At 42.3% G+C, this 15,604-nt stretch overlaps 1 protein-coding gene across 6 annotated transcripts in view; it reads left to right on the plus strand.

The window, feature by feature from the left end:
- trim36 (tripartite motif containing 36) overlaps positions 1-15,604 on the plus strand; it is a 32,251-nt gene that overhangs the window by 13,151 nt on the left and 3,496 nt on the right. For all 6 annotated transcript variants that reach the window (XM_070964487.1, XM_070964486.1, XM_070964489.1 and 3 more), the window contains 10 exons: positions 237-583; positions 1,303-1,449; positions 3,288-3,383; positions 4,418-4,555; positions 4,687-4,802; positions 6,143-6,264; positions 11,543-11,660; positions 11,776-11,981; positions 14,235-14,418; positions 14,853-14,966. In XM_070964487.1, the coding sequence (XP_070820588.1) occupies positions 237-583; positions 1,303-1,449; positions 3,288-3,383; positions 4,418-4,555; positions 4,687-4,802; positions 6,143-6,264; positions 11,543-11,660; positions 11,776-11,981; positions 14,235-14,418; positions 14,853-14,966 (1,588 nt within the window). The remainder of the gene's footprint in view (positions 1-236; positions 584-1,302; positions 1,450-3,287; positions 3,384-4,417; positions 4,556-4,686; positions 4,803-6,142; positions 6,265-11,542; positions 11,661-11,775; positions 11,982-14,234; positions 14,419-14,852; positions 14,967-15,604) is intronic.

The following is a 15,604-nucleotide window of genomic DNA, read 5'->3' on the forward strand; positions in this document are numbered from 1 at the left end:
TGATGTAATGCTGAAATTGTGAATCTCAGCCCAGAATCTGTTGAACACAAAGGGGGTTCACATTTTTCAAACCCTTATTTGACTTTAAACTATCCCTTCAGTGTAATCTGAAGTGAAAGGGCATTGCTGTTCACGTGTCAACATAGGGCCTCAGGCAGTATTAGAAACTGGGTGACCGAAGGCTGTGAATCCATATTGCACACCATCTCACTTGTCCTCCTCCGCTCCCCCTCCAGGCTCCATCTCGTCCCCGGGATGGCGCAGAGGCTCTGTGACTCCCCGGGTCACCACCATCCCGTGCCCGGGCTGCCAGCACGACATCGACCTGGGCGAGCGCGGCATCAGCATGCTGTTCCGTAACTTCACCCTGGAGAGCATCGTCGAGCGCTATCGCCAGGCTGCCCGCGCAGCCGTGGCCATCATGTGTAACATCTGCAAGCCTCCACAACTGCAGGAGGCCACGAAGAGCTGCATGGACTGCAAGGCTAGCTACTGCAATGAGTGCTTCAAGCTGCACCACCCCTGGGGCACACCCAAGGCTCAGCATGAATATGTTGGTCCCACCACAAATTTTAGGCCCAAGGCAAGTACCGCCACCACCTGGTATTTTTTCTCTATCAGTCTAGTATTACCTAAGGACACACAAACAAGATTTTTTTCCTCAATTGGACTATGAACATCTCTCAAGAGATAAGTTGTCACATGACTCAGAAATCATCATATATATATTTGTATAGTCTTTGAATGGTTAAATATTGGACATGTTTGATAAAGAGTGAGATGAAGAAGGTGAATGCATGCAGCTAGAAATCAGCTGTTATTCAGAGTTTCCTGATTGTTAATTGCAGGTAAGGATTTTTTCCGTTCAGTTTGGTTGAGTGATTAGTCAACTTCATATCTTAAATCATAGAATAGAAACATTCATGCAAATGTTCCCACTTTGACGTAACTCTTAGAATATATGAGCAGTTTAATTCATTATCTGGCACAGTCTTCTCTGCAGTACTCTGCAGTGCTCCTGTGACTGCTTTCAGTTGATTGGCTTTGTCAACACATTGCATTGAGGATCTTGGCAGGAAAAAAAAATGTGCTGATTTAAATTCTATTTTCAGACACTTCAGGAAATGGCTTACATAGAGCTGTCTAGATACCCTTTAAGTTTTGGTCATCTTCCTGTTTCACTTCAGTTGGTTTTGATCACTGTAGAGTTAAAACGCTGTCAAAATACAGTTAAGTGTGCGTGCATGAATGTGTGTGTATTTTGTCTGTGACTTTAACTTGTTGTTCTGTTGAATGCTTCAGGTGCTCATGTGTCCAGAGCACGAGATGGAGAAGGTGAACATGTACTGTGAGGTCTGCAGACGACCAGTGTGTCACTTGTGTAAGCTGGGAGGATCCCATGCCAACCACAAAGTCACCACCATGAGCAGTGCCTACAAGATCCTCAAGGTACCACAGTCAGACAGTTACTCTTTGAGAAAAGACAGGTTGACTACTTCTGGGTGTGTGAGCGCTGGTGGGTGTCAGTTCAATACACTGGAATTTAATTTGTTGTTATCTGTGATGAGTAATTTGCAGTGTAACACAATGCCACTGTTAAAGACTTGAAATGAAGTCATTGCTAAGAAAAGCAGCCATTTAGCATGGATTTATTCATTTATTTACAATATTGTGTAATGATATTTGGCAGATTTGAAGGTATATCATGTAAGATATGGTCAGACTTTTGCTGCAAAGCTTAAAAAAAATAAACTGACATCCACAGAACATGAAGAGGCCACAGTTATATTTAAGATGTCTGTATTCTGTTGCAGCGATATCTACTGAAGTTAGCATGCTATCTAGCTGCAGCCCGGGAGATGTGTATGAGTTGCTCCATTTCACAAGCTCTGCTTTGTGCCAATAGCTGCACAGCTAACTGAGCTAACTAGCTAACAGCAGCTAGCAGCTACAGCCAAAGACAGGGACTGCAAAGAGCAGGAGCTAGCGGTTACTCTGTTGATTTCTGCCTCCTGTTTGTGTGGAGCAACTTTTGACTGGTGGCCAGTTCTCACACATTGTTCCTTTTAATGTCTTTAATTTACATCAGATCCCTTCAAGGCAGATTTACTCTCAGGAGTTCAGCCGAGTGTCACTAGATTTACAGAACTGCTTTTAATTACTGGCAGCTGAGTAAAAGCCTTGTAATGAGTAATATCATCCCATTCAGTGGGATTAGTGTTGGGGTGTATTGTAACTATTTAAAAATAAAGAGCAGGGTTTTTTTGTTGTGCTGTGTCGCCCACTGACTGGTCCCTGAATCTCTCATCTCCTGCTGGAATATTAATGGCTGACCTGTACCTGTGCTGGCATGCACCAGACTCCTTTGTTAGGACACTGAAACCCTGCCTGCCTAACAGGGTTGAAACTAATTGGTATCACGTGTGGTCATCAGATTTTTGCCTCTTACTAGAATTAATTTCAATCAGTCTGAGTGTTTGGTTTAGTTTATGTGGAGACAAAATGTTAGGAGGTTGTGTTTTTGGACTGTTTGGTTGCTATGGAAGCTCTAGGCAACTTAAAAACACATCAAACCTTTAAGAGAATAGGTGTTAAGTGAAATATATTTACTAGTAATTTAATGTTGTTGGCACAAACACTCCACTTTTTGTGGAAGTGATGCTTGGGGGTTCAGCAAGTCGAGAGAAAATCTGTGTGAAATTCAATCTGCTGGTCCTCTGTTGACACAAACAATGTGGTGCTTAATATTTGATGAGACCATTTGTTCCCCATGATTTTGTGTGCATTGTATTCTCAAATTGTCTGTAGATGTATCAGATGTCCCGAACATTCCCGGAATCCATCGCCAGCCAGGAAGCAGTGTTGGTGTCAGTTGCTTTAAACAGTACAGTGAATGGTGTTTGACATGCTGCACCAACTGAAACAGACTCTCACGCTGAGAGACACAGGGTCATATAGGACACCCTGCACATGTCCAGAACTTGTAGTCAATAAGGAAATACAATATGCACAACTGCAGCTGCAGCCTAAAGTAAGATGAGAGGAAAATGTTGTGACACATGTCACAGCTGATGCTTAGGAGTGTAAGGACATGAGTAGAAATTGATAAATCCCACTCCTGTTCCTTAAAATGGCACAAATTTGAATGATTTGTATGCAGTGTTAAGGGCAGTTGTGTAAGTTATGTCTCATTTGTCATCTTGGTGCTGTGCAGGTGGGGACGTCCTTCAGTGTTTTAAGACCATTTGAAACTCACTTTATATGCTGCTGATCTTTTCTCTCACCAGGAGAAGCTGGCCAAGAGTATCCATTACCTCATCAGCAAAGAGGACCGAGTCAGGGCTCAGATTACAGATCTTGAGCTGCTCATCAATCAGACTGAGGTGAGAGAGAGAGCTGAGTCACGCTGCTGCAACTCCAACATCCTTTTTCACTCTGCTCCAAAAATGTTCCAGCCCACTCTATAGTTTTTATTTTATTTAAAAATCTTAGATTTATTGTTATTCTCTCTTTATTGGCCAAAAGATTTAATCCTATTGCATTTATGAATCATTTCACTCATCAATCAACAGACAACAAGAAAAGTCTGGATTTGGTGTCTCTTAAAGCCATTTCCTAAAATAATAGAGGAAGAGGATTCTCATTAGTTGTATGAACAGCTCCTGACGTACGCCCTGGGGGTACAGTTGATTTGTTCTGTCCGGAGAGCAGGATGAACTAATGATATGTGTTAATCCCCGTTCTTACAGAATACAAATATTTATATAGCTTTCACAGAACCAGTCTGTGAAGTTGAGGAACAATTACACATTCTCTGTGTACGAATAAGGAAGGTCACTGAACAAACAGTATGCAAACCACACAAACAAGGAAACGCAGGCTTTGCCTGTGAGTTTCCCTCATGCATGTCTGGGTTTCGGCCTCAGACCTTGTTCCCCTTTTACTTTGATGCTAGTGTTCATATATGCCTGCGCTTCTGGTGTTTGTTTTAAGCACTTCTTTTGATCCATTAATGTGTCTCTCTTTATACTTCAGCTGTGTAGTGTCAACTTTTGAGTTACCTAAAAAAGGGGGCTGACATACAGTATATCATAAAATGTTGAACTGTGTTTATGTCCACTCTCTGTCAAAGCAAAGTTTTCATACATGTCAATTAATCCTAGTTGGATACAGTGAAATGGTACCACTGAAATGGTATCAGTCTTGCCTCAGTAGTGTTGTAAAGGTGGACCACTAGGAGAATGACCATCTATGAAACAGTTATCATATCGTTGACAGTAATGAACTGATGATGCGCTGGCTCTGACCCTTATGAAGAAATGTTTGTAATACATGTGTGCATTTGTGGAGACATGGATGAGAAGAACATTTTATTTGCTTTGTAGAAATGAATAACAAAATTATCTTCTCCTTAAAGGAAAATGGTCAGCTAGCAGAGCGTCAAGCCAATGAGCACTTTGAGCGTCTGTTTGAGACTCTGCAGGAGAGGAAATCAGAGATGCTGAGGTCCATCGAACAGTCTCGAAACCGACGCCTGGACCAACTGAGGGGCCAGGTATGAAATATCGGGACTGAATTTCATTTCAGTTAACTGTCCTCACTCATCATATTCTCACCTGTAGAAATATAACTTAATTGTGTCCGTGATATGTCTGATTTGGGATGCTTTTTCTAAACGTTCCCCAGGTGGAGGAGTACCAGGGCATGCTGGAGAACAGCGGTCTCGTCGGCTACGCTCAGGAGGTGCTGAAAGAGACAGATCAGTCCTGCTTTGTACAGACTGCAAAGCAGCTGCACATCAGGTAGAGCTGGCTGACACTGATGATCATTTTTCATTTTAATGTAAATGATGGATACATAGCTGTAAACTTTTTTTTTTTTTTTTTTCTCAATTGGCCTTTTTCTCTGAGATGTAGGATCATACATGAACACACAATTATTTAAGTTACAGCAGTTTTGGTTGTTTCACATGTGAGATTTAATTTTGTATTCTCTTAGTGAGTAGATACCTCTGGTATTGCATTAATGACACACACACACACACACACACACACACACACACACACACACACACACACACACACACACACACACACACATATACATAAATCAACCTGCTTAAGTTCATGTGATAGAGGTTAGAGATTTTTCAAACTAGGCAAAATCTGAAGGCACTGATGCCGTTGTTTCTTAGACATGAATGATGACTGTCTTCAAAAAACACACCAGGATGTACAGAAATGAACTGTACTACTTCTGTTAAATAATACTATTTGACTAGTCCAACAGTGCACTTAAGCATCTCCGTGGTGTCTTCAAGTTGTCCTCCTTCAACCTAATAACAGGAAACTGAGCCACAAATTGTTAGTCACAGCTTTTAGCACTGAAATCCTGAGTGTAAACTGCACTAAACGGTCAAATTAATAATTAAGCAGCTTAGTAATGATTACCAGATATAAATTCATTACAAATTACAGAAGCTAAACCTGATTATGTAAACCGACTGAAGTCTGTTATGACTCATTTTGCATTGCCCACACACAGTGAAGTTCATTATGATGCCTTCCTGTTTGTCACTGGATTTCATAAGTGGGACTTGTTTTAATTTAGTGGTGACAGCATCAATGTGATTATGTGTTTGGGAGACTGGAGTGTGTCAGGAACACACAGAGCCACGTGCACAGAGGTTACCAAACTCAAGGGCAGTTAAAGAAAGACTTATGCCGCAGTGTCCAGTCAAGTTGCTGTGTGTTGGAGTGTCTTCTGCTCAAAGCTGACTAATTGATCTCCATTAGCAGCTTTGGATAATCAGGAAACCTTTTTGCTCTCTAGAGCATGATACCACTGTGGTCTGTACAGTTTTCTGCTGTCAGCAAAGACTTGATTTTTACTGTTCTTTTTCACTTATGAAAATCAATTTAAATATAGCTAAAACTACATCAAGAGTACAAGATAGATTTGAAAATGTGGTTGGACATGTCTGATGTAACTGAGAGGAGAACATGGCCTGTGGTGAATGGTGCTCCTATATTGTGTCTCTGGTGCTGCATTCAGTGACCTTACAAAAGTCACTGTATGACTTAAGATGCACCTCCAGTGATAGATGTTTGAAACATGTTATGTCTGCCTTGCATGCTTTCAGGATCCAGAAGGCCACAGAGTCTCTGAGGACCTTCCAGCCTTCAGCTGACCCCTGCTTTGATGAGTTTGTGCTGGACACATCCAGAGAAGAAACTCTGCTCAAAGAGATGTGCTTTGGTGGAGGTACAACCCATTTATTTCAGTTTAAATGATGTGAGATAAAGAAAACAATGCCTCGTGATTTTATTTCCCCAGATACAATATTTACTGCTGCAGGGTTATACATAACAAGCAAATTAAATTTTCTCAAATACTTGACATAAAACCTGAAAGTCACTTCCCAATTTGAATCATGAAATGTTTACATGTTTTCCAGCTGTTTTGTTGTCTTGTTCCACTGTAGCGTTTCCACACATCATACTGTGTTAAAAGGACAAGCTGACATGAGAGCTTGACCCCAAGTGGCTGGAAAAAGTGACCATCGCTTCATGTCAACAGAATATAGTGACATTTTCTGCTTCTTTTCATCTCTGAAGATGAAGACGGTCTTTGTTCATGTGTCCTCTGGACCGTGACAGAACTTGCTTCGCCACTTTAAAATAGTAACTTTAACAAAATTAAACAGGACGTACGCTCAGGATAAGCTTTGTCATCACCTGTCCATCACGAGCACAGCCCCGTGAACTGTGCTGTGCGAAGAGGTCAGAGGTCACCTGTGTGAATCGTAATTGCATAAACAACCCTGGATACGCTCGTAAGGGATTTTCCTGCTCTGTGAGGCTTTTTTCTGGTCTGCTGAGTTACAAAGGCTTGTTCTGTAAAGACTGTTCAGGTAGAAGTTTCCCAGGGATGGAGAGATACATACTTCTTTGACTGAACCGGCATACTACACCACATTATTTCAGACATAGTGCTATGAAACAGAGAAAGAAAGGCAAAAGAAACAAGTTAGAGCAGACTTTGATGCTCAGTCAACAGGAATGTGCATGTGTCTAATTATATTGCAGCATAGCACTGAACCGTCAAAGCGCAGGTGATTTTTCCATCACAAACCAAGGAGCTGTGTCTTCCTGAGAGTTGCTGTAAAAGAACTTGTCAGAGTGTGAACAACCACTTCTGGGGAATTTGTTTCAAGAGTCTCAACGAGCCATAAAGGACTGATCAGCTTGGTAGGTTCAGAAATGTTATCAGACACAACAACAAATGATCGATAAAGGTTTCCAAGAGCAAAGATCAAAAGTCTGCAGATAATTGAGCAGGCTGCAACGATGTCTTAATAAGGAAGTGTAGATAATGACTGAAAGAATGTCAGAGCTTCACAAGGGGAAGATCTTCAATAGAAAGCAGCTGGACTGGTGTGTGTTGCAACATTTGGTCAAAAACTTTGATCACAGTCAAATTGAGGTGTTTGCTAACATGGCTAAAAATTCCACGTCAATGCTAAAGATGGAGAATTGCACCATTATGCTCTCGCCAATTGAACATTATGGCATTAACAGAAGCAGAGGGGGTGTTTATACTGGATCCACCTTTCTCGCATTCCTGCCTTAACTGCATGATGATGGGATTGGGAGACTCATTACAACTGAGTGATGGCTTGTGACACTTGGCTGCATCTGGCTGAGGCTTGTTTCAGACGCCTGTAGTGTAGCTATCCTGACAACATGTGTGTCAGTGACTCAGGGCAGAGCAGCTTTCAGTGTCATTATTGCAGGCAGTGACAGTCGTGGCAGTTCTGTCAGTCGTCAGTGACCGTTGACGGGCATCTGAGGTTTGGGGCCATCCTGGGAAAAAAAAAAAATGTAAACGTTAAACTTCTCAGTTTACATTTGATGGCAGCTTTTTGATGGTGCTTCCAGACATTAGCATTCAAAAAATGTTAGAATTATTGAAGGATTAAACGTTGCCGACATCGCAGATAAAGCCGAGGTCGCGTTGGCGTAGAGCCATCATCCCTCGAGTGGACGCAAAGAAGCAGCTGACGGTTTGTCTCTATGACTGTTGGTGACAAACAAAGCTGTGAGTGACATGAGTTTGTGACTGTGGGCCTTTGTTACGACTCTGGAGAGCAGCCCTGTTTGTTTGTTTAAAATCAGTGATGTGAGATTTATCTCCGAGTCTACGGGTGACTCCGTCTAGACTTATGGGCCAGTGGACCAGAAATGGAGTACTTTCTGTTAATCAAGATATTTTTATTAGCAAAGCAAACAATACAGAAAAATGCTGCAAACAAAGATGACTGCGGAAAGACACTGGAGGAAACCGATAATCTGATTTCACCAGCTGTGATGCAAAAGATGAATAATTCTGAATTGTTTTCATGACTGTTGGTGTAAATTTGCACTTCTTATATTGTGACTTGTGCTGCTGGATATTTTCATTAACATTTTAATCCAAATTAACAAAAACCTGAAATGTGTTTTCATATAAACATCGATTCATCATGATTGATTTGTTCTTGGTGGAACTTTAAACCTGGAAAAAAAAAATGCAAATAATCTTTTTGTTATTGCTGTATAGCCATAATTTTTTCTGGTGTTGGTTTGTGTCATGAACAGTTTTCAGATATAAAACCTGCAGATGAGAATAATATTTTAATAATATTTTATAGCTTCATTGTCTTTTCTGCAGTTGTCTTTTTGGATAAACCAACCCCCTGAGATGAGCACTACCCTGAGAAAAACATATTAAAAAGATCATTTACTCATCTTTGATAATCAGTCTGAACTGTTTTAAATTGACTGAATATTCATACGTTTGCTTTTATAGCCTCTCCTATAATCCCTACACCGGAGAAAATTAGCTTTTCATCTAAAAATGTACCCTAAATGAATCAGAGCTGCATCCTTTAGGGGAAAGTGCTGCATGCAGCAGAGGGGTGGCAGTCATATTGATGCTCTTAGCCTGAGCGCGTAGATACAAAAGAAGCTGCAGAGGCATTTATCCGCTGCAGTAATTAAATTGAAGTCCTAGCAAATGATCCATCAATGAAGAATCACTATAGTAGCTCTGGATAGTGGCCCTAAGCTCTTACACTGCACATCCATTATACAAGAAACTGAAATCGCATTTATATAGCTTTTCCTGTCATATCTTCCCCTCTTGGATAACGGCGTGTTTGTGCTCTCCCATGTTAACCCAGCTGTGGCCCTGCTGTGGGTTTTGACCCCATGCCCTGCTTCTCAAGAGGCTCTGAAAGACTGTGTTGTCAAGTGTAAATGCCCATTTGTCTTCTGTTTCAAACTGGCACTTCCTCAAAACGTCAGGCTGAGAGCAGCACTTCTCTCAACTATTTACACCTCCTCTTAAAGAGCTTACAGCATGGGATAGAAGTGAATTTGAGCAGATTATAAAACAATGACACGCTGAAGGTCCAGTCCTCTCACGTTAACAGAGGGAGCAGTGGGATGGAGAAAGTAGTTCCCCGCAGTCTAACTTGGCCTTGCTGCAATCTGTCTGGCAGCCGTCTGTCCTGTATGTGATCAATGGAGCTCTGCTGCCTGCTGTGTTGGATAGCTGACTGCCCTGTTTGGCTTTCATCTGTTGGAAACAGGTGGTAACATGAACTCGTACTCGTCAGTGTAGCTGCTTGTTAGAATGCCTGTATGTGATTTACACTGGGAGCAGTAACCCACTTCTTTCCACGCTTAACACTCCTCTAACACGAGGGTGAGGGGTGTGTGTGATTGTGCTGTTACAGGGGTAGAGATTACTTTTCATCCATTCTCCCTGGTAAATGATTAAAAATCAAAAAGTGACAGTTGCAAAGTTTATGCATGGCAACAGAAACAAGAAATAAAAATGTTAAAATAATCTTTATTTGTGTAGCTCCTTTCATACAAAACACGCTGTGACCACACAGTGATTCACATTTAAAAAGGAATAAAAATAGGAATCCCAAAATAAAAAGACAGCATGCCACTTGACAGATCAACTATTAGGGTAAGAAAATGCAAAAAAGATCTTTCAAAAACAGCCTGATTTTAAGTGACCTTTAAAGGCAACCAAAAGCAAGACATTTAAAGACCTTATCAACTAATAAAAAGACATTTAGAGGTTTAAAAGGTCATTCAGAAACAGCATGTAGGACACCAAGTCAAACACACACATCATAGTAAGTGGTGCTAGAAAAAGACGAGGTTAAAGATACGTGTTTTTAAAGTGCCTGCTTCGTATCTCTGGGTAGGTTGTTCCACAGTTTGGGAGCATATCTGAAGGAAGTTGCACCCCCAGATTTCTTTCCGTTGGGGTTTTGAGTGACTAGCAGTAGAGGATCTAAGGGCTTGCCAAGGAGCATAAGACACAACGAAACCTCACAGGTCATCTTTTTTATCCAGCATTATCTAATAATGTACTCTGTAATGGGTCTGCACATACAGGATGTTCCCAACATGGCTATGTCGTTGCACATGGAAATACACGGGGCTATAAGAGGACACAAGCTCATAAAGGAGCTCGTGTTCCTGGGAGAAAAAGACTTTGGAGACCGAGGATTAGCCAAGTGACTTTAAAGGCTCAGAAAGCTCTGCGGCAGTGGTGACACTGGTCAGAGAGGTGAATCTGTCTGAAAGGGAAAAGCACTTTAGAAAAGAGAGGGAGTGGGAATGTGGAAAGATGGAGGGAATGGGAAATATTCCAAAGGAGATGAGGAGGGGAATTCTCACAGGGAGAGTGAATGTAGAGCAGAAAAAACGTTGATCTTGGAAAGAAAAGACTGTGACCTACATGGTTACAGTAAGGTGATTCTGTTTCTGAAGAAAACTGAGCGTTGGGCTGAGAGAACAGTAGATGATGAACACACTCATTACAGAGCAAATGCTGTTGACTTAAGTGAGGAGGACTAATGGGAAGTGGTGCGGTTGGGATGCAGATGAATGTGAAGTCAGAGCTAGGCAAGTTAATGCCTCACCTGAAAACTTAACAACCACCAGGAAGGGAAAGAAGTTAATAAATGGGAAAAGGAAGTGGAATGGAAGAAGGAAACGTGAAGGTGACAGTAAGAGAGGTGGTAGGGGGAGGTGGGGGTGCTTTACAAAGTGCATTTCCTGGCAGTGAGTCTATATGAAAACCTCTTAACAGGCTCCATTATGCAAAACACTCTTGTCCATTGTCCCGAGTGGATAGTCCTGATCCTGACAAATCTAATCTTTGCCACACTTACACTGCTGCATTTGCTTAAACCCAAGTTATTGAGCTGAAAGACCACACTAAGCATGATTAAGACACAGGAGATTTTACTGGAATTTGCTTGTGTTCGTAGTAGCTTTTCCCTGAAAGATCTGCTACGTCTTGCTGATCACCAGAAACAGGTTTTCTAGCATTGACATATGTCATGTGTATTGTGTTTTGAATTCTGATTTTGTTGCCTGCATATCGCACACATGTCAAACACAGCTGGAGGTCAACTTGTTTACTTAGTATAACATTTTACCAACTGGTTAACTTGTCCTTTCCTCTCCAGTTCCAGACCCTCCTCTCATCGACTTGTCCAACAGCAGAGTCTATAACGAGGCCACAATCTGCTGGAGGCTGTCCGATGACCACCTACCTACTGATCACCACGTGCTCGAGTACCGCAGGTGGGTGCAAACACACAAAGAAATAAGATCAAGAGAAGAGCGGAGGCCTGTGTATATCCATGGACGAGCCATGGGGATGTGGAAGAAATAACGTGACTGTATTGTTTTTCTCCAGAGTCACAGGCCCAAGCCAGTCCCCATCCCAGGAGGACGGTGAGGACAGTGGTGTCTGGAGGGCTACAGACAGGGTGTACGGTCCCAGCACTGTGGTGTGTGACCTGGACCCTAACAGCCTGTATGCCTTCAGGGTCCGAAGCTGCAGGAACTCCATGTTCAGCCCCTACAGTCCCGAGGTCACCTTCCACACACCACCTGCACCTGGTAAGCCTGAGAGGTTTCCCCCATGGTGTGTGTGTGTTCTTTAATTGGATGTCAGTAGAAAAGGGAATAGGAGGAAAGGAGGTGTTGATTGAAAATGTTGGTTGAGTTGAAGATGAAATGTTAAAGATTTTTTTTTTAGTCCTAAACTTTGCATTTTTTCTTAAACTCAATCAATTGTTGCTGTGTTATTGTTGTTGATTCTAATCACATTCATTAACTGAAAGACTTATTATGTACAGGATTAAGCCTCTGACTGTCGGAGAACCACCCCCTGTTATTGGGCCTCTTTTTGGCCAAGGCAGCAGCTAAGCTCCTCTATCCCCTTTACTTCTCAGAGCACGTCGGAGTGTTCTGCATCGGGCTCGATTTTAGGAAGATTATCAGATGACAGATGCTTCTCTGTTTTTAAATTTTGTAGCATGTGCGGCGGAGGTAATGAAGCAACAATGGTGTTTTAGTTCATCACCATGGTGATGCCGTCGGCGTTTCAGATGGCTGAAACCAGTACAGCTTTTGTCTGAGTGTGTGGGAGTGGATTGTGTCGTACAGATTGGAAAAGAAACCTGCACTTGCATCTGTTGCCGGCATTTTAGGCTTGCCTGACAGACGCAAGGTGGAATTCATTAAAAGCGATCATCCGCCCAACCATCTGCTGAAGCTGAATTCCAATTGGATCCTTCCAGTGAGGAACTGTGTCTCTTTGATTCATATTCTGCTTGGCAATCATTATATTCTCCTTGTTTTGGACTGCTTGTGCTGATTATGCACACTGAATGTAAAGGTTGGGGGTTTGCAGAGGCTTTTTCTGTGGGAGTTTCAGTTCTGGCACACTTCTAACTCCTCCCTCCCATGGTGGGAGCCTGCATTAAAAAATCAGTTGCTGAGCTTTGAGTCCTGCACAAGCCTCGTCATTTGTGCTGTGATTGGAGCACCCACATTCCTGTGCTCTCTGGTTCGTGTAAGACAGAGTGGTTGGATTCACTGTGCATCAGTAATGAGGTGAAATGGAGAGGGCAAAACATGCACACATCACTACTCATGACGCAGCATGAGGGGACGCAGTCGCAGGCAGCCGTACCCTTGCTTAAAATTTGAAGGACATGACAATATGTGAGCACTTCTAACTTTGCCCGTCAGTGTTTGTCAATCCTGAAATTGAGTCATTTGGTCAGTAGCCTAACCTGGAACCAGCGTGTTTAAATGCTGGTTGTGGGTTTGAGCCCATGGCTGCTGAACACACAGATTTTAAGGCCTGCTTGTGGTTGTGACACAGTTTTCTGTCCCAGGTGCTGCTGGCTGTGAAATGAAAATGTAGCTGCTTTGGGACTAATTTCACACTGCATCAATTATATTTGCCCCCATTTTCTTATTTCTTAAATGACTGGTAGCATCAATTTACAGTACTAAGCAAATGTAGCAGGTTCCTTTGCAACATGGATGTAGCTGCCACTTTTTCATCTGAAAAATGAAACCAGTTCAAAAGAAAGCACTTACAGGACCGGCCAAGCTCAGCCGTGATTTTTGATGAACAGTGCATGTAACTGGTGCCAGGGAACAGAAATGATTGAGTCCAAATATCATAATTCATAATAGATTAGATTTAGTGTGACAGGATGGCCGTCAGTATCCTTGCATCCCTACCACATAACTTCACATAAAACTGCAGCATTTTTGTCAGGTCACCCTTTATGCAGGCTTATATTATTATAATGATTGCGACCTAGTTGTTGGAGGGACTTCCCTAGACACATGCAAATTAACTGGTCTTCCCCAGTGTAGATCTCATTATTGCATGGGATGGTTGGGTGAACAGGCATAATCATGCTAACCTATATGTTTCCTGGATTATGGTAACAGTGGCCTTTGGACCATAAACTATTCATAGAAGGCATTTAATTGCATCCAGATGATAATTATGGCAGCTGCACATAAGAAATTAGTTTCATTAGGTTATAATGTTTCATGATGCCATGATGAGGGCAAGTAGGTCTTTTTTGTAGCTGCTTAAGATTGTGCTCTAGCGCCCTCGTGTGTCAGCTCTGGCCACCTACCCAGTTCCAACCTGTTTATTCTCTAAAGGGAATAAAGCACTGCCCTTTGCACAGGCTCTGTGCACTCACAGAATCTAATTTCTTCTGTCTCTTGTTTTCTCTTTCCCTCCACCTTCCTCTTCCTTTCTGTCCACCTTTCTGTCCTTTTTGTCTCTTTGTTTGCCTCTCCTGTGGCTCTCTCCCCCTCTGTCTTCACATGCAGCTTTTGGCTTCCTGTTCAGCGACAAGTGTGGCTTCAGTACGGAGCGGCTCATCCTAAACAAGCGAAGGGACACTGTGGAGAATGTCGCAGGCATGGCCTTCCTCCTAGCAGCAGATCGTGTGCAGACAGGCAGCTACATTGGACTAGACTACATAATTGGGGACACGGGCATCTCTCAGGGAAGGTATGCCAAAATCTGACAACACTAGGACTTTGTACAAAGATGTTCTGTCCAGCAGGAGACTTAATTTGCTACATAACAGATTACTGTAGCGCAGTGAGCCTCAATAGAAGAGGACGCAGGCACACACAGACAGTGCAGCACTCAATGTGGAAGCGTAGTGGCACTCTTTATACTATCAATATCTCATGCTGTCTGGATATGAAATATTCAAGAGACAGGGAGCAAAGATGGAACTTTATTTTTGAGCACAAGGTGGTAGGATTATTAAACTGTCATTTCTGCTCCATCTTTGTCCGCCTGCCTTCAGAAAAAGCGATGTTTCATTAATCACTGTGATTCGCTCTGGGGATGTTTGGGGATAAATCAGAAGATGAGGATCAGTGGGTCATCTACGGTCCTGCAGTAAAAAATGTTTTGTTCTGTTTGTTCTGCAGACACTATTGGGCCTTCAAGGTGGAACCTTACTCCTACATGATAAAAGTCGGGGTGGCCTCTGACTCAAAGCTGCTTGAATGGTTTCACAATCCCAGAGATACCAGCAGCCCACGGTAAGCGCAAGCACATGCCTCCATACACACCACACCGCTATCAATTACAATTCCTCCATAATCAATGAACGTTTGGTGAGACTAACTTGTGCAAATCCCATTTATCCTTACCTTTTACATACCTGACTGCAATACACACACACACACACACACACACACACACACACACACACACACACACACACACACACACACACAGACGCAAGCAGTGATAAGTGTATTTGAGTCCTACCTAATCCTGTGATGTAAGAGAACCAGTATAAACTCGTAAAGAGCTTACTCGCAGACAAAGCCCGCCTTTCTCTCTGGATCAGCTCATGGAAAAACATGTAAAGGAACACATTATTTACACAAATACATTTTAATTCTATGGCAATTACATAATGCATGCAAGGTGATGAACAGCAGGCAGCACTCAGTCATTTGAGGGTTGAGCATACATTTTTTCCTCTAAAGAAAATACTTGAAAAGCTTTTGTTTGAGAGAAATAGCGAAGTATTGTTTAAAAAACAAAAAACAGATTAATATAAAAGTTAAAGGGACAATTCACCCTTAAATTCTGACTTCTAACCCATTATGCGGTTTCCTTTCTATCAAACTACACTCGCCCACTGTATCACTGTGAATCGCGGCAGATA

The sequence above is a fragment of the Chaetodon trifascialis genome, chromosome 6 (assembly GCF_039877785.1).
Source record: "Chaetodon trifascialis isolate fChaTrf1 chromosome 6, fChaTrf1.hap1, whole genome shotgun sequence".
Classification (NCBI taxonomy): domain Eukaryota; kingdom Metazoa; phylum Chordata; class Actinopteri; order Chaetodontiformes; family Chaetodontidae; genus Chaetodon; species Chaetodon trifascialis.